A 27,275-nucleotide genomic window follows, 5' to 3' on the forward strand; every position below is an offset into this window, starting at 1 on the left:
GTGGCAGAGCCCTGGAACAGGCTGCCCAGGGAGGTGGTGGAGTCTCCATCTCTGGAGACATTCAAAACCTGCCTGCACGCGTTCCTGTGCAACCTGCTCTAGGTGACCCTGCTGTGGCAGGGGGGTTGGACTCCAGAGGTCCCTTCCAACCCTACCATTCTGTCATTCTGTGATTTTGTTTCAGTAGTTGCTAAATTAAAATGCTAGCTTTAAGGGCTAATTTCCTGACTGGTGTAAACCACCTAACTGCATATTTTGACTGTGGGGTGGTCTTGCCCTACCCTGTATCTTTTTTTTGTTTGTTTTGTTTCAGTTCTGTTGATTGTGAGACTTGCAATGAACTGAATCATGATGTTTGCTGACTGACAGAGGCAATCTGAGGGACTAGTTGGAGGGCATGGCCAAGGGCAGGACAGGGAAGCCAGAACTGTTCCTTGTGGTGGGAATGTGGTAATAGATCAGTTTAAACTGATAATGAAACCGCACCCTTGCTGTTCACTGCAAAACCTATTGTCAACACCCGTTTACTGGATCACCGCACTGTACAGTTAGATAAAAGGCAGAGATACTGGTTCATGACGATCTCTGTGGCATTTCCTGAGTGGGTAGTCCCTGCAGTTATACCTTTGACTGTTTAGGAGGCTGGCCTCACAAAACCCTGAGAAAAATTGTACTAAGAGGCTATAACTGAACTTGCCCTTCTGCATGAACCTCCAAGTGTTGCTTGTTTGTGGCACTGTCTTCAAATCCCTTCGTTCCCTTGTTTGCAGCTGAGCTACCATCATCCTTTCTCATCCTGGGTATTTGCCTTTATTTGCTCCTTCTGCAGCATAATTCCGATGTTAATCTGTCCTGATCACAAACCGTGTGGAAGGAATAGCTGACATGCCATGCATTGTTCATGACATAGCTCTCATGCAACATCACTGCTCATCCTGTCTCCCTTCATTTGATTGCAATTTTTCTAAAATGTAAGATTTCCAGGGAAAGAGATATTCTTTTTTTAACATGAATACTTTTATCACTGCTTAAAAACCAGTAGGAAACATTAATCTTTATATACGAGGGTACAGTTCTCGAAACCCTTGATGAGCACAGCTCTGTAGGATTTGCATTGTCGGTGTATGAGATCAGATTGATCTTTGACCTTCTAGATCCTTTTTTGCTTGCTTCCATTTTCTCTTTGACGTCTTCCTCCTTCAGTTTTATTTCAGCTCCTTCCAGCTCCTCTTCAGTTACTTTGCTACCTACTTCCAAATCTCAGTCTCCATCTGCTCTGCTTCTTCCAAACAGTGGCACTTGCAAGTCATGTCCCCACTCTGTTCTTTTCATGAACTAAGTTTTGGTCTGGCTAACAATGATTTTTGTGTGTTTCATGGAGCTCTCTTATTGCCTTTGGAAGGGGGGGGATTTAAAATATATGTTTTCTGAATAAATAAATATTGGACCTTTTAGTGCTGAATATTTATATTATACAGGATGTCAGATAGCACTGTAGGTAGTGCTATCTTATATATCTATAATGCCACAGTAGAGATCCAAATTTTAACATATTTACCAGATGGGGGAAAAAAACGTGATTTAAAAATATTCCCTAGAGAGTGAGGTTTAATCCTTCCAAACAAAGACTTCAGCGTTATTTGCAATAATGGCAGGCTGAAGTTTGTATGTACATCATGCTCGGCTAATTCTGTCCTCCTATACTAAGCAAGCGATTGAAATTGATATTCCAGTCATCTCTTGTGAAATCCATTTAAGAAAGATTGCTCTCACTTTCAATTGGAATTACCCTTAGTTCCAGCAGTATACCCAGAAGGAGAAAATACCCAGTAGATCTCCAAGGCTCAAAGCCAATGCTATGTCTATAAAAGTTTTCAAGTTATGTCTCGTATCCATGCAAAATCTCTGAGAAACAAAAAAATTCATGTTCAAAATCATGTGGCTTTTGCCAAGGTTCCTGGGAAGTTGCAGCCCAGAATTTGGATTGGGATATTTCAGACCTTAAAGCGGCGGCCCCAGCAACACTAGCAGATATCTCTGCACTGCTCTGAGTGGAGAAGTAGTTTGATCCAAGCGTTGCTTGTCCTCACCACAGCTATTTTTACAGAAAACCACAAGATTTTACTGGCTGGACTTGATGGCATGTGAATTCTGATCTCTGAGGAGTGCAGAACAGCAGTTCTGGCAGTTTCATTTCCTGACTGATGGCAAAAAAAAAAAAAAAAAAAGACAGAGAGCACGACCAGTGTGACACATAACTGCTACACTGGATTTTGTGGTATCACTTAAACAGAGAGGCAGGCTGCAGCTTAGCTGTTTGTAACCACAGAAACAGAAAATGTTATTTGGAAGGAAGGAGGAAGTACACCAAATCTACCACGTCTCAAACCTGACGGTGTCTCTTTAAAATGTTCTTAAACCTGTTTAACACACCCCTACTTTTCACCACTCCCTGGGAACATGCACCTCTTATAGCAACTTGTAAATCAAGAAAAACCAAACCCAGCAATTTATTCTCCAGTGTGCGCTGGCTATTTTCACACACCCAACCTGGCCATATAATTAAGCTGCAACATAACTCGCTAACTTGGAGCTTTCTGCTTCCACCTAAAAAGAGTCTAGGACTATGAGTTTAAGAGTTTAAAATATTCTGGAGCAGAACTGCATATGGTAAAATGAAAATTAAGAAAAGACAAAGAATTCAAAGATTGAGATTTAGGCACAATGCTATGGAGGTTCTGCTCACAGGTCCATAGAAGATGTCAAACCCCATTTATAACTGGTTTGTCTGTAGCTTGAGAATCTGAACAGAGCGAATACAGTAAACTGAAAGTAAGGCAGCTAAACCCAAAAATTCAAGTCTTACTTTTGTTGTAGCTAGCGCGTGAAGATCCAGAAAGATCTGACATGTTCCTTCTAAAAATAGAAGGAATATTTCCTTTGTACCCGTGAATGAAAGGGACGGAACTGCCAGAAAGCACAATGTTCTTTTCGTTTCTCTCGCTCCTCTTGTCTTGCAGTTTCTCTGTGGGTCAGACTCCCCACATGGTCAGATTATAATTTCCTTGTCACACTTTTTGTGTAAGTGGCCGCAGTGCAGTAGGGAAGCTGCTTTCTACAATGCATCTCAGGACACGTAGTTCACTTGAGAATGAGACAAATTTTGATGTCGTATAGATGTGGTACTGCTGAGGCTGCAGAATGAGCTTTGTGACTTGAAGTTTGGCCAGACGTAGAGAAAAAAAATCTGCATGCTTGTTTCCTCTTCCTTTTAATTTGGAAAGAAGTCATTGCTTTCTGCAAGAGGAAAAAAATTATTTTAAATCCTGCCATTACATGGCATTTGTCTGACATGTCTAGGTGTTTACAGCGTAGATGCCTACATCTGACTTGTCATCTTAGGCTCCCTTTCAAGACAGTGGAGAGAAATAGTAACTTCCAGAGCCCAATGCTGTGACCTACTTTAGTCATCTACATTAGAGTGAGATGAATTACATTAGGGGTGCCTTGAGTGACAAATGCAGAGGTAGGAGCCTAGCTTTTGATGTAGCCTAGCTTTTTCGTTAAATAGGGCCTGGGATGGAAAGTCTCGCCCAGCTCTGAGGAAAGAAGTGTTTGAAAATAGCTGTCACCAGTTTGGCTTCTCCTTTCATTGAGCAGAATTCAGATTATTTACTTAGACATTAATTGGCACTTAGTTTTCTCAGGCTAATAGCCCGCACGAGGACCCAGAGCAGCCCACATTCGAAATTGCTGGGTTCTTCATGGCATGCTCCTATAGCACCATGGCAGGACCTGGAACTTCAGGAAGTGATATGGGACTCCATGATTACATATAGATAATTACAATAATTCTGTTCTGACTCTTTCCTTTGTAATATCACCCAAATTATTTGGAAATCTTCCTGTTTTAAAGCCCAGCCTTGTTTTCATTGCACTTAAAAACAGCAGCAACAAAAACAAATGAAAAAAACCCAACTTCAGCTCAATTCTTCGTGTACTGAACATTAAAACTCACGTAAAACATGCCAACATTATTTCCAAAGTACTCACAATTTTGAAAACAATTATTCAGAAGAATATAATTTACTCAGAATAAAAGGGAAGGAGAAGCTGATATTTAAAATGTACTACCTCACCATTGTAATAGTCTATTGGCCAGTTCATATCAAAGGACAAGTATTTTGTAAAGGCAAGAAGAGAGCTCAGTTGTTTCTTCAGCTTCTCAGCCCATGAAGACCTACTTGCAGATATGTCAATTTTGGAAATGTGTTCTCCTTTCTTTCCCATAGTTCTGCTCGTGATTGAAATCTGCACCTGAAATTTATTCCTTGGAATACACTTGGAAAAGCTATTAATTGTTCTGCTTCTGTGGACAAGGGAGGACAATGAGACAGCTGAATTCTTCTCCAGAGAAGCTAGGAGGGGAACGTGTAGGGAAGATGCCACCTCTGTGAAACCATTTTCTATTTTACTCCTGCAGATGACCTACATTTCAACACATATCATAAATCTGTCATGGTATTTTATCTGTTCTTGGAACAGATGAGCAATTTTATTTGACTGCAAAGGTATTTATGAGTAAGGAAAGGGTCTTAAAAATGTGCTAACAAAATACAGTGCTCTCCATATTTACATATACACATACTCTCCACATTTGTCATCTAACTAGAGAAGAAATTCAGACTGAAGAAACTAAAATAACAATGCTGAATGACTCTCAGCTGAGAGGCTGAGTGACAGCCCCTTTACTGAGTAGACTGGCTTATTCTAATACCTAAAACATCAACATTCTACAAAAATTTGTATCACCTTAATTGTGTTGCTAATTGTTTACATCAACATGAAAGAATTAGAAAACAATTTTAATGCAGTTCTAGTTATGTGCCTTACATAAATTTTGACCATAGGGGCATAACATAGGAGTGACAGTCACTGGGCAGCTCAAAGGTCTATTTAGTCCAATATTCTGTCTCCAACAGTGGCCAGAAGCAGTTTTGCTCAGGGAAGAGTGGAAGAACAAGGAAAGCATATCACTTGCTTTCCCTAAGTGCCCTTACAGTGTCTACCAATTTGCATGTTAGGATCTTTCTTATCCAAATGTAGTTTCTGCTTACTTAGTAACCATCAGTGGATTTCTCTTCCACAAGCTTGTCTTGTTTCTCATTGAACTGTTTCTCATTGAACTGTACACATACATACATATATAACTATTGATATACATACACACACACAAGTACAGATATACATGTATATAAATAAATTGTTGCATTTCATAAACTACTGGAAACACAGCTTCCTGCAGCAAGGACAGCTTACATGCATATTGTAGGAAGAAATACCCTTCCTTCCTTCCTTCCTTCCTTCCTTCCTTCCTTCCTTCCTTCCTTCCTTCCTTCCTTCCTTCCTTCCTTCCTTCCTTCCTTCCTCCCTCCCTCCCTCCCTCCCTCTTTTTTTTTTTTCCTTCCTACCAGCATAATTTTGATGCCAAATAGCTCTTGTACTGGGGGACAATTGAAATACACCCTTCTCATACTCTTTTTTAGACCACTTATACCTCCTTTCATATATCCCTTCACCACACTGAAAAGGTCTCAGCTGATGCATTTGTTCCTTGTGTGGAGAAGTAATTTTGTATCTTTGATCATCCTTTTTTGTCCTTCTCTGAAACTTTTTAAGTTCAACTCCATCCTTTCTGATTCCCATTTTTTGGCCTTTGTCTTATTTCTGCAGTTAGTGAATTTGTCATTTTGGAATGCATTTTCTAAGAACTTTTCTACAGGAAGCCATTCTGTGCTAACTGTACCACAGCCAGCGTCTTCCAGGAATGGGGAGAAACCTTCCTTTCTTACATGCTTATATTCAGCTTTGATGTGGATAGAGAACAGGATCACAATCTGTTACATTTGGCTGGCATGCATAGCAGTTACATGTGCTTATAACACCAGTGTGGAACTCACCCATCAAATGAAGATTTCATTAAACAGGCGGGATATTGGTTCACTGGGTTTTTTTGATTGATATAAAATTTCCACATAGGTTTTCAAATTACTAGCAAGTTGTCAATCAACTAATTTGATCCAAATGGTAAAAGAAAGAATCATCATTACAAGGGAAAAGGCTGTTTAGCCCTAGCAGATAATCCCACCACAATACCAGGACAAGGAGAGAAATCCAGTCTATCAGATAAGTGTAATTTGAAGTTCCTCACATGGATATCATTTTATGGGACAGATACATCTCTTTATCTGCATCAGAAAAAGAACTGCCGGGGGTGGGGTGGGGGTTGTCTCCTGTGTATTTACGCTGCCCTTGACCAATTAATTGCTATAAGAAAATTTCAGATATGGAGCAGGAACAAACTTTCCTCCCTTTAACTTCTCCTCCTCCAACATGTTTTAACAAGATGGCTTTCCCTAAGTTCAGAACTGTTGGTTCTTTCCCAGAGCTCTCTGGGATTTTTAGGTGATGGGGGTATTATAAAGTCTTTCTAGTTCTTTAATGAAAAAATGCACATCTACTCATAATTCTCACACTCCCACTATTATTGATCAGAATCTGATTTTCATTTCATTAGTCACCCATATGAATATTCTTTGTTAATTCAGGTAATGGTAACACATTAACAAATACGTTATTTATCAATAACACAAGCTACAAAACTGGTTACAGCCATTCAGCTGGTACCACACAGGTGTCATTTGACTTACCAGATTTTCCTTAGATAACTGATTTTATCAGTAACTCTTTGTGGTCTTTAGCTAAGGTAGTAATGGCAGTGGTGCAAGATCAAGATACACAAGTTGAGCGTGCTATGGACCAGACTTTCAGGGACTTTTGCGAGATATTTCACGCGTTTTCAGAGTAGAGAGGTATTCAAATTGTGTGAAAACCAGGCCCACTAAGATTGAAGATTGTGCATCTCCATGAAATGTGGTGGCACCTGCTATGATTAGCATCTTGCTCTGCCAAGCAATTTTAGAAAGGAAAACATAAGACTGCTCAGCCGTTTTCTGTGGCAACTGGAAGCGGTGAAAGGGTTTAGATATTTTGCATACTATTTATAGCAATTTTTTCTTCCTTCTTTAGTTTATGAACTTTGCCACACCTTATGGGAGAACAACGGGCTGCCAAATACATCTGCATTGTCACTAAGGTTTTCTTAGCATTTAAAAAACGCATATGAAAAAGCTCTGACAGTGCTCCTTCTGGTACTCAGGAAGGTGTGGTTAAGCAACCAGACTGCATACCTTACACTAACCAGCTGAAAGGTCTTCCCCAGAAACAGCAACCTGCAATGGCAATAGGAAATGTAAGCTGGGTTGGCAAAAGTTTATCCATGAAACACAACATTACCCCTAGTGTATTCTGGTGTTTCATATCAGACTTACTGAAATGTTGTACTCACTTTAATGGTAACATAATTTAGTGAAAGTGGCTTTAAGCTGTTCTGCTTCTGCACAACAGCTGTTGCTACATGATATTACAAAATTACTTTTCTCTCTACCTATTTTCATCACCCAAGTGATAAAATTCTGAAAAGTAAAATATATATTAAAAAAAGGAGAATTCCATATATAACACATAATTATTCATTTAGACAGTGGTGGGACCAATATCTGTATGTCATAGTAAAGGGGCTGTAGTATTATTCTCTCTCCAGTGAATATTTAAACGTGGAGGTAGAAAAACTGCAGTAATTGTGTTCCCTCCCATGAAAAATATCTTACAATGCAGTGCCTAAGGTAGTCTGCTGGTAAAAATGGGCTTCTGTCAAAAGGAGGCATGATTTGAACTTGGGTTTAGCCATAGGCTAAGTGATTTTTCCAATTGGTAGGCTGTTGCTTTCTTGTCCTGTCCTTTCACAGGGTTAGGCATGCTTGGAGATGAGCCTTGCATGTGGATTAGGCAGAGGAATTCTGACTTTCTGAGTACCAAGGGAGGAACAAAGTTGTTAAAAAGGACCCCAGGTGCTTGGCACTGCCTTTGCAAGGCTGACCAGGACACTTCTTATCTACCTTTAAAACCCACATCTTAGTATGAGCTAGGATGCCCATGGAGAAAGGGGGTTTCCATCCCACATCAGATCAGTAGTTTATTTTACTTTGAGATGTCTGTCTAGGAGCAGGAGGACCAGAATCTTCAGGGGAAAGTTACACAAATCCCATGGGATTCTAATGATAGAATAGCCTGCCCGTGGAAAAAAAAAAAAAAATCATACTCCTTATTTCTACCTCTCCTATTTTTTGCAGTCATGAATGCTACTGGGATTCACACAACCGTTTCTAGCTTGATTCTGAGTCATACATACCTCTTGGTAAGGGCGTACCCATAGGCAATATGTTCCCTCGGTTAATTATTTTGACCAGGGGTGAAAAGTACTTCTGTACATAGAGGCAGCACAAGTCCCACGCATCCCTTTATTTTATGTAGGACTGGACTGAGAATTAAGGGAGGAGCAGTCCTTATGTTAGTCACCTTCAAGAAAAGGTGTCACCCTATGCATGACTGCCGCTTCCTTTTCTATGTTAAGTAGTATTGTATTTGCTGCACTGCATTCTTTTTTCCCTAAATGACCCTTCCCCTTTTGACTTAACCTGTTAGGACTGCTGCCTACATATATAGGTGATCTTAGACCAAGCTTAAGCAAGAAAAATGTGCGGGTGGCACAGAAGTGCAACCCACCTCCCAAATAAATGTTAGTAAAGTTAGTAAATACTAGCTGTGTCTAAACGTTGCCTGGCAGCTGGCTGTCATCCACTGCTGACATCTATTTGCGTGTTTTAGAGCGTTTAGTTTCAGTCATCTTTTGACACGAGTTATGTTGAACACAATTCACTTTGGAAGAATCAGGTCCAATGAGTAGGACCATACTAGTTAGGTAAGGAGGGGTAGGACCCGGGCTTGAGCAGTATCCTCTGTTTGTCCATGCCATTATCACGCACACTCCTTGACACAGTTTTCTTCCTGCCAATTAGTTATCTACGAAAAAAAGTTTGAGCATGGATCTCTCTAGGGCAAGCCCTGGACTGTTTCCAATAGGAGTGTGGACAAGGCCACACAGTTCTTTTTGGAAAGCAAGTTTAGCATTATTCATACAAACCAATCTGTGCCACTTGTCCTCAGGCCAGAGACCGGGCTTTGGTATGTTTAACCTAATAGGATAAATTTAGCTATTTGATCTGTATGTTGAAACTATAACATCTGAACAGCATTTGCTAGAACGTCTTTGTCTTTTGGACATATCATTTATAATAATAGCATCTTATAACCCAGAACACAAGAGTTTACCAATCCTACTTGGAAAGTCTGAAGTATCAAAGGAGTTTTCTTTTGGAGGACTGTATGTATGAAAAAATTGTGCTCAGTAATGTATTCCTCCTTTTTTGGGAGGAGTCACAAAATGGTATTTGTCCAAAAAGTTGCCTGCTGAGTCATTGCTCATGCCTGTCTCTCTGTTGAGAAGCTACATAAAAGCTCAATAGGGCTAGGCTATATTATGTCATTTTCATATGATGGCCATCTTATACACCTTAATAAGGACGTGGAGGTAGAATAATATTTTACAGTATGTTTGTACTTAAAAATGAAAACTCAACAAAAACTGACTAGAAAATGATGTAGAGAAAATGCATCTTACTAGCAATCAAGGGACACAGGCTTTGCAGAAAAGTATAAACTAAAGCTAAGTACACAGAACACAACCACGTTGTTCAGAGAAAGCTGGGAATTGGGAAGTACGATAATGTATTGCCACTGTAGGGTGCTACACACATTTGACTTTAATAACACTGAATAAGCCATTCAAATATAAATGATGGCATTTCTGAACTAGTTATGTTCACTTTTCTGCCAGTGCTACTCTATTTTAAAAGCCAACATCCCCTACTTGTCAGTTTCTTAGGAGGCATTTTAAGAATTCTTTGGATGACAAATAAGCCTAAGCCTCCACTGCTGATGAGGCAGTTAAAATGAGCTTGCAGAAATGGCCTCCAAAATATGCTAGCAGTCTAAGTAGCAAGAGATAGTGACCTCTGATTACTAATCAGCAAAGTCCTCCTATTGCTTGTTTTTAATAAATTAAAAATAGGAGCTAATGTAGGGAGGAATTCTAAGACATTTCTTGTTTTCTTCTCATAAATCATGTCAGGCCACACACTCTGCTAATGTAAAGTGAGCTATCAGAATGGTTTGGGGGCACTTATATCCCATTTTATCAGCTGAGGATGGGGCCATTTATGTTTGTATCTATTTTTCAGAGTTTCTTCTTTTTTTTCTTGTGAGAATGGCAAGCAAAAGCGGAGTATTTGCCTAACTCCCAACAAGCAGGTTACATAGACATTACGGTGATAGGTAGATATGAAATTAGTTACTGACATCACCAAAGCACTTTACTGTTTGTACTAAAAAAAATTTCCCCTGACTCTGATAAACCAATAGTAAAGCTTGGCCCAATGCGGTGAACTAGTAGATTAGGTAAATTCCATTCTTTGATTAAAAGTCATTGGTGGACAATACAGTGGCATATACACACCTGTATTTTTTGCATTGCTCTTTTCTGACACTACTGGAAAATCTGTGTCCAGAATGATATCTGTTTGTGCTACAACTGGGGGATTTTCTTGTGAGCAAGAAAGGGAATAAGTGAGACATCATTCAAATTCTGATACAGTCTAAGCAATTAAATTTCCCTGTACCTATATTTCTGTCCCTCCTTGATTAAATAAGGACCTTAAACTAGAGAATGAAAACAGAACTTTTTCTCTAAACCTGACAGCAGAACAGTTCACACAATCTGGGGCTGGCTGGATTTGTGAAATGCCTTATTTATTATACTGAGATACAGAGGCAAAGTTTGAGTTCCTCTGAATTTCTGAAAGCTGAATTTCTTCAGAGTATGGGAAGCTTGTTCATGGAAAATATTCACTGTATGCTCATGCTGAAAATGTTCAATTCCTGATACACGGCACTGCATCATATAGTCTTTATTCACCAGATACAAAACTTCTATGGGATTACCATAGAGAAAATCAGACAGAATGCTTAGAATTAAGATGGATTTCCTTTAATCTGAAAAAAAAAATGTTTTGTTTTATTTTTTCCAGCTTTGAAATACTAAGTAATCAGCATAGCTAACATTAAAAATTCACCATCCATTGAATCTGTTGGTTGGTGCAGATCAGTCAATAAAAGATAGCTGGCCTGTTTTATTCTTAAGATGAGGTCAGTACCATTGTTGGAATTTCTTATATTTTTGCATTTTCCTGTAAAGTGTCTGTTCTCTATGTCAGATACCAAAGATTTAGCAAGGACTGTCTTAAAATAAGCCTCTGGGTAGCAGAACCACCTTGCTGTGCCCCATAGTTTCTTCTCTGTGTCCAAAGGTTATAAATACAGAAAAATATAAATTTAATTTCTCCAGACTTTAGTGGTTGTATCTCTATTTGTGTTTCCCAAATATTTGGGCTAAAGAAGGCAGCACTGTGAGACAGGTTAAGCTTATCTCTGACATGCAAGCAGAACTCTTCTGGTTGAATGTAAAATGATAACAAATTAATACCATCTGGCACCTGGACTGTGAAAGAAAAAGGCTTCAAAGCAAAAAGATATTCCTAGTCTCAGGTGCTGTTATTATAAATCAAAGCTATATGTCCATTTCAATTCAAAGCGTATGTAGATTTTTTTAAGCTAACTCGCATTCTGCGTTGCTTATGGGGAAAGACATCTGTTTCATTTCGGAGGTGTGTGTGTGCTAAAATTGCAAATCATAAAATCATAATATGTCTGTAAAGAGATGCATTCACAAAGTTTTCTTCTCAATCGTAAAAAGATAAACATATAGTACGGTGTACCTGAACATGCCAGGACTGCTCTGAGTATTCTTCATTTGCAGAAACCCGGAAGATGAGACGTACTAAGTTCAGAGAGGTTTGCTTGTTTGTATTCATTAATTCTGAAAGTTGTGGTAGTTAGTAGTTTATACTTGGCATTTTCTTGCCTGCTGCGCTGCTTCATCAGCTGTATTTCATCAGATATAACCAACGTTTAGACAATAACTTCATGCTACTAAGTACCAAGCCTATGAAGAGGTAACCATCAGCAAAAATAAGGACTAGATATATGGCTAAGGAGGCATTTAGTAAGTTACTTTGTGTCAGAGTTTGCTTCTTTTGTGTTGAAAGAAATTCTTAATTTTCACAAAAGACAATAAGACTAAAGGTTACTCAGAATCTTGTATACCCACATCTTATATATTTCATTACAAAAGCTCCCCAAATATAAAATAAGTGTGGGGTTGTATAAGATACTTTAAAAACAGACTCGGTATCTTAAACGCAACCATAGGGTTGTATACGGCTTTCCTATAAGGAAGTTTATGTTCCTTGCCACTGTATTTATTAATAGTAAGGCAGTTCTTAGTCTACAGAGAAAGGTATTGTAGCCACTGTAAAGGAAAAAAAAAAGTAGTGAAGGCAGCCTCTTCTCTCCTTTCTGTTTATTACTGCCTGTACTGAAGGAGAATGCAAATGTGCAGAGATAAGAGGGACTTGCAACAAGATCTCATGTGGGAGGGTTTTCCCCCACAGGTCTTTCACCTCTGCCCACATATTCAAACAGCGCAGACACTTAATGCCTATCAGATTCCAGCGCGTGTTCCCCATGTAACACTTCTGCCGAATTCTCCTTTTATGAAATATGGTGTTTCTTCATGTTCACCTGTGCAAATACCTGAAACCCTCTAGCTGAGAGGCAGCCCTATAACTCGGTGACGTATATTCTGTGGAAAATCCAAATGAGTGTGGTATATTTTTCCAAATAGTAATTGCTTGGTTTTCTGTTTCAAGGTCTGTGAAAGCATTTCATTTGGTGAAACCCAACCCTTCTGCACTCGAAAAGTACAGCAAGCACAGAAGGCTAACAACTCACTGGTACTTTTAATTGATCTGGAATTTCTACAAGGTGCCACCCTTTTCCACACCTCCTACCTCCTCCTTAAGTGACTCAGCCTCTGAAGGAGAAATCTCTTGAGTTTTCAGACAGCTGGATGGGGAACGACAGTTCAGCTCTCTGTCTGCTTTGATTGTACCTCACCTCCAGGTATCTCCAGGTTGACTTACCACACTGAGCCACACCAGGACACTAACTTCTACCGTACTTAGGTGAGGGTGTTTACTTTTCTGTTTCTATATACCATGTATTGAAAGTCCTACATTTTCAGATGTTCTGTGGTTTCTTAGCGTCCAACTAAGGATTCCACTTCAAAGTGGAATCCCACTGCTTTTCAAGATGTGTGGAGAACTTGACTGTGAAAACACAGCTCTTAAAGCGTCTTATTTTAGGTGTTCAGATTCCCTGGACTTCTCTGAAATCTTCTCTTAATTACTTCAATATTTACATTATATTGCTAATTGTATTTTATTCTAGTGATGTTTCTCTGATGACAAACTCACTTTTCATTAATGGTTGTTTTAATGTCATTTCTGCACTTTGGTTCATCTTATTATTTCTTTATTATTTCTTTGGATTTTTTTATCTAAAATTACAGAGTACTAAAATCTCATTTACTTCAATTTGCTTCAAGTATATGATTTTTGGGGGAAAAAAAAAAAGCAACAGTTTACTTTCATTTCCCCCTTTGCAAAAGGTATAGCAAAAAATACTCATTCTGTTTTGATACAATGATTTATCTGTACCATGAACTGCACCCTGTATAAACAGGAAGGTTCTTCGTTAAAAATATAGCAAAGTGAAAGGAAAGAGTTGGATTAAAAAAATTAAAATTATCACCCCCCTTCTACACTGTATTAAAAAAAAGCCATTTAAAACTGATCTTACATTTCTAATTTGAAAACACATACAAATTTGGGTTCTGACTTAGCAGCTGATTTTACATTAGTGACAATTCCAAAGCTTAATTTCTTTCAAAACAGAATCTCCTCCGCCCACGTCCTGAAAAACCAGTTCTGAGACCTCTTTCTGCTACAAATAGATGAATGATTTCTGTCGTACATTCACGTGTTCTCTAGTCCTACCTTGCCTGTTCTAACCTTGCCTGTTTTCTCTTTTACACACATACGTGTGTTTTTCCTATTCTCTGTGAGGGTTATTATCAATTCTGTGGCCTGAACTGTATAGTAAAATACTTATTTAAACACAGTCTATTATTTCCAGAAGTTTACAAATGTATTATACGGCTATTGCTCTGATATGTAACTCTTGGAAAAAAAATCCATTCTAGGAACATGTTTTTGTTGTTCTTCAATGGCTGTAAAACAAATGTAGTTATTTTTACATGTAGTTTTTACATGTACCTACAGTCTTGACCTATGGCAGTGGATACTTGTGACAATTTTGCAGGGAAGAAAGCGCAGCACCAGTTATACATACAGATCTGCACCTGGCAGAGTGGGCCTTTGAGGCTATTTAGGAGATGATATGTTTGGAAATGTGCAGCTTTGGGTGGCTCTAGCTGTGATGGTGATTTGAAAACCAGCCTTTATCTGCGATGAAGAAGAGAAGCAATGTTTAGAAATAGAAATCCTTATTTGAGTTGAAGAATAGGTCGCCAGGTCTGACAGCACAGTCATAGTGATTCTGATATTTGAGGGGAGAAATCATGGATGTAGAGAACAAAGCAAAATTGGTGTTGACTTCTGAACCAGCAAGATTTCACCTCACATACTAATGGATGTCTATCTAGAAGAACAACTGTAATGATGTCTCCAGTGCCTTATTTCTGAGGCTTGGAGATCTTTATCCTGTATGAAGTCGGAATGACTTAAATCAGTTGCTTGCTCACACATTTAGGTCTTACTATATTCAAGAGAAATGATGGAGAAAACAATAAAGTTTGCTGACCTGACATGAAAGTTGTTAACTAAAAGGAAGGAATTACTGTAGCGTGCTTTGAAACTGTGATTAAGTAGGATCAAATGTGCTTTTGTTTAAAATATTATATTCTCCACATTCTTCTCATATAAATGAAAGATAATGCATGAAGTATAGAATTAACATTAACAGCTCTAATAGAAAAAAAAAGAAACAAAAAATAAAGCTGAAGTAAGCCTTCATTTTAGTCAATCACCAGTACTTATTCGGTGCAAAATTTCTCCTGGACTGCAGTGAAAACAGCAAATGGGTTAAAACGCAAAGGATGTGGAAAATGAATTTCCTAACCTTTTATTAGATTTCTGTTGGAACAATTCTAAAATGTTGAGCTCTGATTACTCACAAGACTTTGAATGTTCAGCTTACTTCACAGCAGAATAGTCTTTCAAGAAGATGAAATTTTGGTGAGAAGTTTCATATTTGGCACAAGGAAAGACCAAAGTGTCTGTTTATTTTCTTTTTCAAATAGCAGATACTAGACGATTTTGAAAAGCTGGAACTTTAAGAACGCATAACAAACAGTAGTCAGCGAGCTGTGGCTGTGTAGAGCCATGTGTAAGAAACCTACTTGTTCCAGCTGGCTTTTTTGTGTGGACGTGCCAAACTCAGTGGCTTCTCTACAATTTTGCTTTAGCAAAGCAGCACTAGAAGTGCGAAAACAGGAAAATTCTGAAACTTTTTTGTTTTAAACTGGTTGTTCATCTGCAACTTTTTGTATCACCCAGTTTATTAATAATAGTAGGAAGTTTGATAGTTGCCAATGCTTTATATGAAAAACTTTAGTATAAATCCAAATGTTTTGATTTTTAAAGAAGGTGTACCTCCCTTGACACTCCTTCAGCAGCTACTATGTTGAATTACTTATTATACAGCGCGATGATATGCAGTACCTCTAAGCTGCGGAAAGAAATATTGTTTATTAAAAGCAAAATACATATAATGTGAATATTTATAAATAAGGTCTTAATCACTGTCATAGCTAGAAGCTAAAGAACAAAGACGTTTTTAGTTGTAAGTAGTTCAGTCTGATGTGGAAAACATGATTCTTACAGGAAACATTTGTATTATTGTTATGTATTTTTTTAAATATAGCAATACATACATGTGAAACCTAATTACATAGAAAGTTACAGCCAAGAACAGAAGAAGGAAGGCAAGAGGCCTATGTATTAGAAGAATGGGTGTGTTCAGGCCAGCTGAAAACTAGAATGTCTAGCTTTGAGAATTTAAGGCAGGCCTGAGATCTTCTGCTGATCATTCACCATAGGACGTGGAAAGGAGATGTAGGAATGTGAATATTTGTGATAAAAATAGAATTGGAGACCTGTGCTGCTTTCTGATTAGCTTACTGCAAGCTTGGAGGGGCATTTGACTTGCGCTGAAGTCATGTCTGAAATTTTTTCTGGATTTCTTTGGGATTGTATTTGGATTTCTCGAAAAATGGGGGAAGGTCTGAATTCAGAATTGGCATGTCTTAAAACTTTTGCGGAACTTCTCATTGGACTGGCTGGGGCAGTTTCAATTTTCTTTTAAAGTTTCCTGACGCTGTTTTTAATTTCAAATTACACTGGAGCTGCATTCCTGTTTGTTTTTGTTTTGCATTCCAGCTGAGTTGTTTTGCTTCAGTGGTTGAGACCTTATTAAGAATGCCTGAACATAATTTACTACTATACTACAGAAGCCTGTAACTTCTCTTTATCACAATTCCATTTACTACGTTAATTTTTGTTTTTTTCTCTCCCCTGAACCATGGGCTGAAGATAAAGAGTTCATTGACCTATGTGAACAATGTGACGGTTCCAGATCTTTATCAGATGAAGTTTTTAAATCAATGTGATCTTCACAGTCTCCTGTCCATTCTCCTTTCCGGATACACACATACACACACTTAGTTCATAACAGTGAAACAAGAAAAAAGTGCTTTGATGAGTTGTATTCTGCCTCTTTACACAAGATTCTTTTAATTTCTAGGATCCTGAAATTTAAATCTTACTACGATGATTCTTGATTGTCTGTGATAGAGATTAAAGTAGGATTTTCTTTAATTTGCATTTTAAATTTTAACATATTAATCTTTGATATACAACTTAAAAGTTCTGAAGAAGTAAGCCTTGAGGACAATATGCCAGTATTCTGTAAGACTAAAATGCCTGGGTTTAAAATTTCAGAATAGCTGGTACATTTTTCAGTGCTGAGTGTAAAAGGGAGTGTGCTTGTTTCTTATATTCATTTATGCGTGCTACATTCAAACTTGGAGACTAGGTAGTAGTTTATTCTGGATGCTGTACACATGTGCAACAGAAATATTGTTTTGCCCTAAAAACATTAAAAAATGAATATAGGACAAGTGACAAAGCACTGTTTCAATTAAATGATGGAGGATGAATGAAACACTCTTGCTCTGGGCTGATTTTAGTTCTTTGCTGGAATTTCCTTTGTCATGCATGGATACAAGTGGGAGCTGCAAATGTGCTTTCCAGGGTCTCGGCGTCATTAATGCATTTGTAGTTATTCCGTAGATTTTAAAGACAAGCCTCAAAAGATATGGATTTTCTACTTTGGAGATAATTTATATCTCAGAACAAATGTCTGAGGCTTTCTTGTTTATTTTTAACAAAGATGTATGATACTTTCTTGCCAGCTCTGTGAGAAATTTCAGTTCCCATCGTGAATCCGTGGAAAGCAAGGCTATAGAATAGCATGAAGTCTACACAGTAGTTTCCTGTTATTTTTAAAGAGAAATATTTAAATTGGAAAATGTGTATTTTAAACAAGATATTCTAAGACTCAGAATGAGCAAATTTGGTTTAATTTCCACAAAAGATGACTCCGCTTTCAAAGTTTTATGATTCTCTTCCCCTGGGAAATGGCTTTAAAAGGCTTTGTTAGAAAATAAATCCAAGTTCCTTTCACACAAAACTACTACTTTTTCTCCAGATGAAGTGCCAGCACTCACTGCTTGTGAAATATACTGAAATGTCAAGCTTCCTATTATCCTGGGGCTGACTGAAATAAATACCAGTATCAGACATGTCGCTGTTGCTAAGCTGAAAATGTAAATAAATCAGAGTCCTCTCTATCATCTTGTGACAGTTCAGGAAAATTTATAGCAAGATTGGTTATTATCTAAAATTGATTGCTTGATAACCTACCTGAACAGCTTCTAGGAAATTCAGTGCATATCTGCTTAAATCCTTACGTCAGTAATTTTGAAAAACATTTTATAACCTATTGCAAAATAAATAAGGCTCACCATAGCCCTGAGCATACTTTTATTGGGTGGGAACCAGATCCAGCAGTCACATGTTTTCTTCACACACCATGCCAAAGCATGCCTGATACCAACAACTAAGGTTAAAAGAAAGAAGAGTGGGTCAGAGCCTTCCGATTCACATGCCAGAATTTTAAACTCTGGTAAACATCTGGAATTTCACAACTGGGTAAGATATATGCTGAGTTTTGGACTCTGATATTATTTTTGTATTTATTCTTTACTTTCTAAAACGATCTGAATTTGTTTGCATCCAGACTTTGGTTTCCTGCTTTCTTTTCTTGGTAATCATAAGGTATTTCAGCTATTGCCTGGCAGTAAAACATACGGAACAAAAATCTGCTCTAAGCGCAATTCATTGTGGTATCCACTAGTTTTATATGCTTTGTTGTCAGCCTTACTTTTAGTATTTTTGCCAAAATTCAACATCTTCACTTCCCATCAATACAGAAACAGCCACAGGCTCTAGTCTCTCAATCCACTTTATCTTAGGTGAGTGAGCACTACACTCTACGTCTGCAAAAAAACAGGACAACTGTGTCACCCAGGCAACTGGGAATGTTTCTGATTTTTAACAACCGCTTCTGTCACAAAAACTGTTTTCTGGTACTTCTGTAAATTTTAGCAGCCTGACCCCTGGAACCGGTTGGAAGCTTTCCAGCTTAACATTGTTTTCTTGGAAAATGCTGCTTTTCAAAAAGGAATCCTTTTGCTTAAGAGGATCAGTTTTGTCCACAGTCTTAAGTCAATGTTAGAATTGCCTTTTTTTTTTTTTAACTTAATTTTTTGTCATTAATCTTTTTACTTAATTTTTTGTCATTAAAATGTCATTATGTTCTGCTTGATGCCTCCTCTAGGAAAGCTGAAATCCAGTTTCAAAGCATACCATGAAATCTTTTGAGTGGCGCGACTCCTAAATAATAATTATTTTTTCTCAAATCAGCAGTCTGGGAGGCTCGTTTTTGTAACCTGATTTGAGATAAGGGAAGCTGCCAGTGACTGGAAAACTGCTGCAGGGCAGAAGAACCGCCTCTGTCCCGGACCCCGACATTTGCTGCGGGCCACCGAAGCTGCAGGGCCGGGTCAGCCCACGTGTGCTCGAGGCACCGCTGATATCGTCTTCCCATTAAGCTAATCGCCTCACCCCATCCTTCGTTAATCTGTCTTCTCCTCCAAAGGCTCTCACAGCCCAACATGTTCTCAGGGAAGGAGCTCCCAGCAAGGAAAAGGAGGGAGAGGAGATGTGACAGGCGGAGGCACAGGGCAGGAGCACACGCAGCCATCACCAGGGAGGGAAAAGCCACCGCCGTGGCTGATCTTCAGTTCAAAGAGGGCTGCAAGCTAGTGCTAGGTCATTCCACCCTATCAGACTAAATTTGTGTGAGGAGGTGATGAATGTGGCAAGCGAACTAAAACTGATACCTAACCTCACCACCAAACTCTCTCTTCTTTTTTTTCCATGTTTTCTTTTAGATTCCTGCAGAAGGACACCCCACTGAACACAATGTCAGCTTTCAGCATACGAAAACAGTCTCCTAGTCAAAGCGGTAATACTGTGCCTCCTTCATTTTCTGCTCGCGGGGCACTTACAGGTGGAGGCAAGGCCTCCCTCCTTTCCAAGCACCGCCATGCCCATGGCGCAGCTCCCTCACAGGCCACACCGCCGCTCTTCAGCGGTGACAGGATGGTTTGTTAGATTCACAGCAGAACTTGCTTCCGACGCAATAGCGGTTTTATGCATAAGCCTTTGCTGGCAAAGATTCAGGCCGAAACACAGTGCAGTGTGGTGGAGCAGCGGGGCCGGGCAGCCTGGTGCAAAATGGCGCTTCCCTCCACTGGGGCCTATGGTTGCCAGGGAAACCCCACAGGTGCATGGCGGCTGGGGGGGCAGACAGGGCATCCATTGTCCTCCGCACTGTCTCTTTGACTCACTCAGGGGAAATGAGAAGAAACTGAGGAACATTAGGGTTCGGGGAGGGTAGAGAAATGCGATTTAATCACTCACAGATGGGAATGTTTTTTCCCCTGGAGGGACAAAACTTGAGGAGGGTTGGAGTTTGCTTTCTATCCAGAGAAATGACCAGAGGCAAACTGGAAACATAATGAAATCTTCCATTTCCCTCGAACCTGCAAAATACTTCTAAAGACTGAAAGGTTTTGAGGCTCATGAGGACCTGGTTTGGGTGGGATGCACCAGGCCTAAGTACACCAAAATGGGCGCAGCCATGGAGGGGAGCAGATTGGCTCTGCCATGTTAAGGACATAAACTTTTTATTGCCAAAATAAGAAGGCGATAAGCTCCATCTGCCTGTGCTTATGTGACCTGAACTGTTGTATCAGATCTATATTTCATTTTTAATTGAAACTCGAGACAGAGTTCATTAGACCATAAGTGAGTAGTCTTCATCAAACCCAAGGCCTCATGCATTAGCAAATTACTTGTGATGTTTCTTGACAAGAAAACACAATATATATTCCTTGGGCTACTGCCTTTATAGGAGATTTCCCAAAACCTTTTTTTGCACTAAGCAATTAAGAAGACCATGATTTCTGTGAAATCCAAGTGATTTTTGGCTAGGTGATTACAGTTTTCCGAAACTGCTGTTGGAAAAAAAGACAATATTGCATATGCAAGGTTAATTTTCATAGTTCGGTATATACTGAGTACTTCTTGACTATATAGAAATGTTTAAGTTATGTTATGTTTGCGTCAAAGAAGGTTATAGATGACAGTAGAGCACAGATTAAAATGTATTGCAGACAGTTTAAAGGATCTTTGGCTAAAACTATTAGTATGAAAGGAATTCTGGAATCATTTCCATCCCTTTAGTTGCCATCAGCTATCCTTGGTGTAGAGAAGCTTTATCCCTGGAATGGATATATTTGAAAGCACATTTTTCCTACTTTCAAAAATTAATTTTTTTTTCAGTGCAAACGATTGTACCAAATTAATATCTAAATATATATGAGAGTGGGAAGGTATAGTTTTTGCTATTGGATCTTCACTCAAATCCTTGATTACTGGATGCTTCAAAGTTTTTTTTTCTATCTATATATATTTATCCAAGTCCCTATTACATCCCAGTCATCGCTGGTATTATCAGTATATTCAAAACAGCAAATATTTAGATGCATTTAATATAGTCTTGTTGGCTAATTACTACTATCTCCATTCTTGACAGTGACTATAAGACACTGCTGTTGTTTAAACTGATGGAAGTCCTTCCCCTTTTCTGTTTGCAATAAATGTTTATTTTAATAGATATTTTAATGAAACAGTGGAGCTATGCAGGCAAGGATGGGATGTCTTCATTTTTTGAAGTTGTTAAAGTCAGATTTTTATAAATACTTTTAAGAGAAAAACTGTCTCAATTGGCAGTGGAACAGGCTGATGCAGAAATCATGCAGTGAGGATAGATGACTTTTTGTTCTTAATTTACCATGATTGTCAGCACATTCTTACAAATCTCATCTTTGATGTTCCTGTTTATTTCTTAATGGTCTCAAAGGGCTGCATCTATGCTGCTCATAAAAGAGAAAGCCAAACCTTGTCATCAGGGCCAAAAGGCAGCAACACAAATCCGTGCTATCACAGACATGCTTCTTAAATGGTTGTCACTTCTCTAGCAGCCCAATCTTGGAGAGAGCAAGTCCAACACAGAGCCAGAGAATGCAAAATGTGAACAATGAGTCCAGTCCTTTAATTCCTTCACTGGCCTTCTTTTATTTGGCAGTATGGTTGTATCTACAGTGAATTGCAACAGATAAGAGCAGACACAGTTGGGGTTACAGTCAGATATACATTTTTAGATTGAATTTTATCTTTGTACTGCAGTGTTTTTCTTTCATAAAAAAATGTATTTTAAAAATCAGTCTTGGCCATTGTCACTTATAATAAATATTTTGGTGCTTTAGTATCATTTGGTCTTCCATTTGATGTAGTTATTTGTAATTTTTCAAGTTATCACTACAGCTGAGGTTCTTGCATTAAATGCAAGAGCTGCATTTTCTTATAAATCACAGCAGAATGCCAAAACACAGCTCTGATAAATGACATAATACTGACTGCATGTATTTTCTGTGAAGTGTTGTCTTTCTATACACAAACAAATGTCCTTACTGAACACCAGGTAATGATGTCTCCTGAAATCTGGTGGTGTTGAACTCCTTTTGCGTGGATGCTCAGAGAGTGAGGACTCATGAAGAAAATCATGAATGTCTCTAAAGGGAAAAGTGAGAAGCTCAGTATTCTTCATCAGTCAGTTTGTTAATTAATTGGGTGCTATTGACAAAGGTTTTGCATATTTAATTTTTCACCTTCACTTGTCTGGTAAAGTTTGGGGCAAATATCACAATTAAAAAATGGAGTTTCTATTTGGGCTTAACTACTAGTCTTCCATTTTAAAAGGGAATGTTAAAATGGCACAACAGTATTCCCCTTCCCCTCAAACAGGCTGATGATAGGAAACTTAGGTGGGAAGAAAAAAAAATGAGCAATAGTTTTGCTTGCTTCTGGGCTAACCCCCTCACAAAGAGAAACCAAAGGAGCTTTCTAATACAGCGAGGAATATATATTATCACAAATCAAGCGAACTAGTTAGTTAGTTGTTTAGTTCCTCAATATACTAAATATAAGCTTTGTTGGCCAAAGTTATTTTAGGTTGTTTTCATAATTAAATAAGGCTTCCATGTTCATACACCATGTGGGTGTGCATGTCTGTCTGCCCCTCCCCATAACCTTTGAAACCATACACCAATTTGAGTTAAATCTGACATAAAGATACAGACCTTAAAGGTATTGCTCTTATTAAAAGTCAATAAAACTAAGTAGCTGGCTAGAAGAGACCCTGCTCATTCATTCACTGAGGAAAAAGTTTCAGACGGAGCCTGACCCTTTTGAGAAACCTGAAAATCCACACACGTTGGGCTGGATGTAGGTGGAGGACCATGTGATCATCTTAAGATTAGCTTTCATTCAAAATTTGCATCCTGTCACACATCTAAAAATACAAAAACCACAGAAAACACCCCAGGAAATAGGATTCATTAGTTTGGCTTTCCTGCAATTACTGTTGTTTTTATATTTCATAATTCCCTTATCAGATCTGTGATATTTGTTTACATTAAAAATATACCAAGCTGTTTCATAATAAGGATGAAACTGAATTTAGTTTGGTGAAGTGGGCTTCCGCAGTCCCTTCAAGATTGAAGGGATTAAGCCACAAACTTTTCAAGTAAATGGTCTGCACTAAATAGGAGTGATAGCTGAGGATCCAATCTGTGTTAAACTTTTACATATTTCGGCCTTTCTAATTGTACTTTAAGTTTCCAAAATTATCCCATATCTTCATTTTCAAGACATGTTTTTCTGCATTTACAGATAATAAGAGCCCCTCTGTTGCAATTAAAAGCAGACAACAAGCCAATCATGATATTAATAAACGACGGACCCTTTTGCAAGATAACAGCTGGATAAAGAAGAGGCCTGAAGAGGAAAGGTAAGAAAGATATGAAATACATTTCTTCTGCATTTAGTTCAGTGTGATATGTACATTTTCTTGGAGTGCCTACTTTTTCATGAATGGTATCAACCAGAATTACATAAATTTCATCAAATACCTATTATTTGCTTATCTTGATGAGATATTGATTACCTTTTGGAAGTATTAGTCTGCTGAACTTTCACTGACTATGTTTTTCATTGTGATTTTTGAGTACTGAGCATTTAATGACATGTCAGGCTTCTGCTCTACAAGAAAAATCCCACATTTCATAAATTTAGATTGCAAGAATGCGATCTGACTCTTTTTTATACAAGCATGAAGATTATAAATCTTAACAAGTTCTTTCAAGGACCTTAAGTGAGAATCAGTTGAAATTTACTGTAATACAAACTAGGACTTGTATTACAGTAGAAACTCCACCTTTAGACCAGGCCCTCATTACAGTAGAAACTCCACCTTTAGACCAGACCCTCATTATTTGGTCCACAAACAGCACGTGGGAAGAGATAATTCTTACTCCAAAATGCCTGGAGTCATCTAATGCGGAGATCTGTACCTCATGTGGTTACGGTGGTAGTGGACAGCTGTGAAATCTGATGGAGGACAGAAATCTTTTGCCAAGAAACAATTTTCTATTTTTAATATTCAAATTTTAACTAACCACTGTCTTTGTTTTGCTTTGAAGTGCTGATGAAAACTATGGAAGAGCTGTGCTTAATCAATACAAATCCCAAGATAGCCTACACAGGTACAGTAGAGTATCTGAACACCTTTGTAATTATATTGCTAAAGAAAACTGAGTATCCTTTTACTTATCCCATTTATAGCAAGAGCTTTCTTTGTTCAGTTTTAGTCTATATATGTATCCACTGTAAATCTGACCTCAGTACCAATAATTGTTAAGTCGATGATTGCAATGGATGCAGGGTTGGATCTGGTGACACCTGGATGGTCTGAAATCCTGTATGATACCTTAATTCAAGATTTATATATTGTTTTATTGGTGATGAGTTGTTTAATCAAAACAGTGAGCAAAGTGGCATTTCTAATCTTTTTTGTAGCAGTAGCACAAATGAAAAGGAAGATCAGAAAGCTGTACTTGGACGATACAGGTCTGATACTACCTTGGACAGGTAGGGTTTTTTTCTGCATTTATCCTATTTTGTGATTCTCAAACCTGTGGGAGGTCTTAAAAATAAAAACACAAATGAAATCAGTGGGGTTTTAAAATTTTTTAATTTAATTAACGCCTAAGTAGAAGACTTTGAATGATTTTTTCATGAATTGTCAATAAGATGGATGGAAATGCGATTTGAGAAAAGGTTCTTTTGACATCTCGCTCTTCTTTTTCTGTATCAATTTCTGTGTATATTCTTGTCCTCATGATTGTAAGTATCTCTGCACAGATGATATCCACTCCTCCCCAGTTTCCTGCTTTTCAAACTATAAATCAAAGCCGTATCTCCAATAGTTAAGCACAACATGGCTAAACCCCTAGTTCTTTGCAAATACTTGCTGCCACTTCATACCATGATCAGTACAAATATCATAATCATATGCTTTTCATACAGGTGCTTAATTTGAATGTGCTCTTCAGCTTCCACCTCTGCTGAGTTCAGACATGACCATGTCTGTGTTTCCAGATTCTTTCTGTGTCACATCTTCATAATTCAGCACCCATTAACATCTAGTATCCACAATATGCTGAGGCTATGAGTACCAGCACCTAAATGCACACTGTGGAAAAAGTGCAGTTGTTTGGTTGGATCTTAGCACTGTGCAATTTTCTTTGATGATCCTTACTCCCATTGTAAGAAACAACAAAAAATTGTTACTTAAAATTTACCTTCTCCGTAGAAGTCTGGAACGGAGTAGGCTACAGGGCTGAGTGATATCATCACTCCATCGATTCTTCTACAGGCTGGTGAATCCTTCTGTATTTGTTCACTCATCATGGGGAAGCCGTTCTATAACTTCAATTTACCTATTGCCTCTTCTCTGTATCTTTTCTATTTCCATATTAGTCATTTTAATCTGGGGGTCCAAATCTCCATGTAGGTATTTAAAATGGGAGTATAACTTGCATACATAGAGGAGTGTAACAATGGGCCTCATTTGTTATTCTTTCCCTCATACTTCATAATATTCAATTTGCTCTTTTGAGTGCTGTTGAGAATTGAGCTTTCATTTTCATAACATTATGTATATAACTCCAAGACCTCTTTCCTGAGTGATAATAGCTGGTTCAGAGATCAATTGTTTTCTTGGCAGGCATTATATTGTATCTAAGAAAAGTGAATGTCATCTGCCATTTTAGAAATCTGACATGTTAGCAAATGTCTTCTGAAAGCCTTGCCAGTCGGCATTTGTTTTGACTACCATGAGTTAGCGTCATTGGCAAGCAACATCATCTCACTTTCCTTCTTTTTCAGATAATTTGTGAACATATGGAAAAACACAGGTCTTGTACAGATCCCTCCTTCCACTCTGAAAAATTGTTGCTTATTCCAAACCTTTGTTTCCTACTTTTGAACCAGTTATTTATGCATGAAAGGACCTTCTCTATTACCACATAGGAGATCAGTTTACTTGAGTCCTTAAAGCAAATTTCTATGAAGTTCTTTGGAAATTCAAGTAGAACCGAGTAGAATCGAATCAAGAGTGCCATATTAGCTATGGCACTCTTATCCACATGCTCATTGACTTAAAAACAATTTTTAAGGCTTGATTTTCATGCATAGAAGATTACAAATTTTGAAGTCTTAGGACAATTCCAGTTTCTACAGTGTCGCTGAACAGCATTGTCTTTTTGTACTCTATCTATCTATGTCTTTTTGCTTTATGCGGAGTTATGAGGATGTCTGAATTATTTTAGGTTGTGAGCTGACTTTCTGTTTTCATATACACAAATATCTAACATAAAGGGTTCTTAATATGCAACAGATGACAGAGAATACAAAGAACAGATTATAGGTGTGAATATACATCTCCGATAACTAATGCAGAGTAAGTCCATAAATGGACTGAATAATGATGGTTCTATCTTGAAATAATCACAATGAGGAAGCTGCAGTCAAGTTTATTTTTCCTCATTCATTATTGGTCTTCTCAAAACTGTGGAATATAGCCATTCCAGGATTACTTAGTGCACACCCATTGCCAGCAGGCACTTCTGTAAGGGATGACCACGTGTTCTGCATCTCCTCAAACTTGCAGCCTAAGGCATAAAAGGGTGTGGTGATTTCTTTTCTATTAGCACCTTTTTATAGCCTGCAGCCAAATTTGGTACTTCCACTTCCTCTTTGAAGGATGTTCTCCACCAGGTACAATTCCCTTATTTTCTTATAAATTATTTCTGGCAAGCATCACTACAGTACAGAAGTTTCCGAGCTTACAGCAGATCAGTTTGCAGAACAGTTTAGTTGCCTGTGTGAAAAAGAAGCATTCGTGTTTTTTCCTGCTCAAAATTAAAAGGCAGAGTTGAAAATGAGCATGTTCCTGGAATGTTGAATAAAGTGTAAAGGACTGCTCCTAGTAGAGGAGACAGAAAGAACTGTCTCCTAGTTCTTGAGAAGAAGTACCTTGGTGTTGGAGATCTCTTAGAGCTGTTT

General features: G+C 38.2%; 1 protein-coding gene across 4 annotated transcripts in view; it reads left to right on the forward strand.

The window, feature by feature from the left end:
* The window catches only part of SCEL (sciellin), a 77,801-nt gene that overhangs the window by 13,410 nt on the left and 37,116 nt on the right, over nt 1–27,275 (forward strand). The window contains exons 2-6 of one of the 4 annotated variants that reach the window (XM_054217026.1): nt 12,846–13,160; nt 19,634–19,707; nt 23,541–23,658; nt 24,350–24,412; nt 24,726–24,797. In XM_054217026.1, the coding sequence (XP_054073001.1) occupies nt 19,665–19,707; nt 23,541–23,658; nt 24,350–24,412; nt 24,726–24,797 (296 nt within the window). In that variant the 5' untranslated portion in view covers nt 12,846–13,160; nt 19,634–19,664. Of the gene's footprint in view, nt 1–12,845; nt 13,161–18,191; nt 18,330–19,633; nt 19,708–23,540; nt 23,659–24,349; nt 24,413–24,725; nt 24,798–27,275 lie in introns of those variants that run through there. The other 3 variants (XM_054217054.1, XM_054217035.1, XM_054217045.1) reach the window with 3 other exon arrangements.

The sequence above is a fragment of the Rissa tridactyla genome, chromosome 1 (assembly GCF_028500815.1).
Source record: "Rissa tridactyla isolate bRisTri1 chromosome 1, bRisTri1.patW.cur.20221130, whole genome shotgun sequence".
NCBI lineage: Eukaryota > Metazoa > Chordata > Aves > Charadriiformes > Laridae > Rissa > Rissa tridactyla.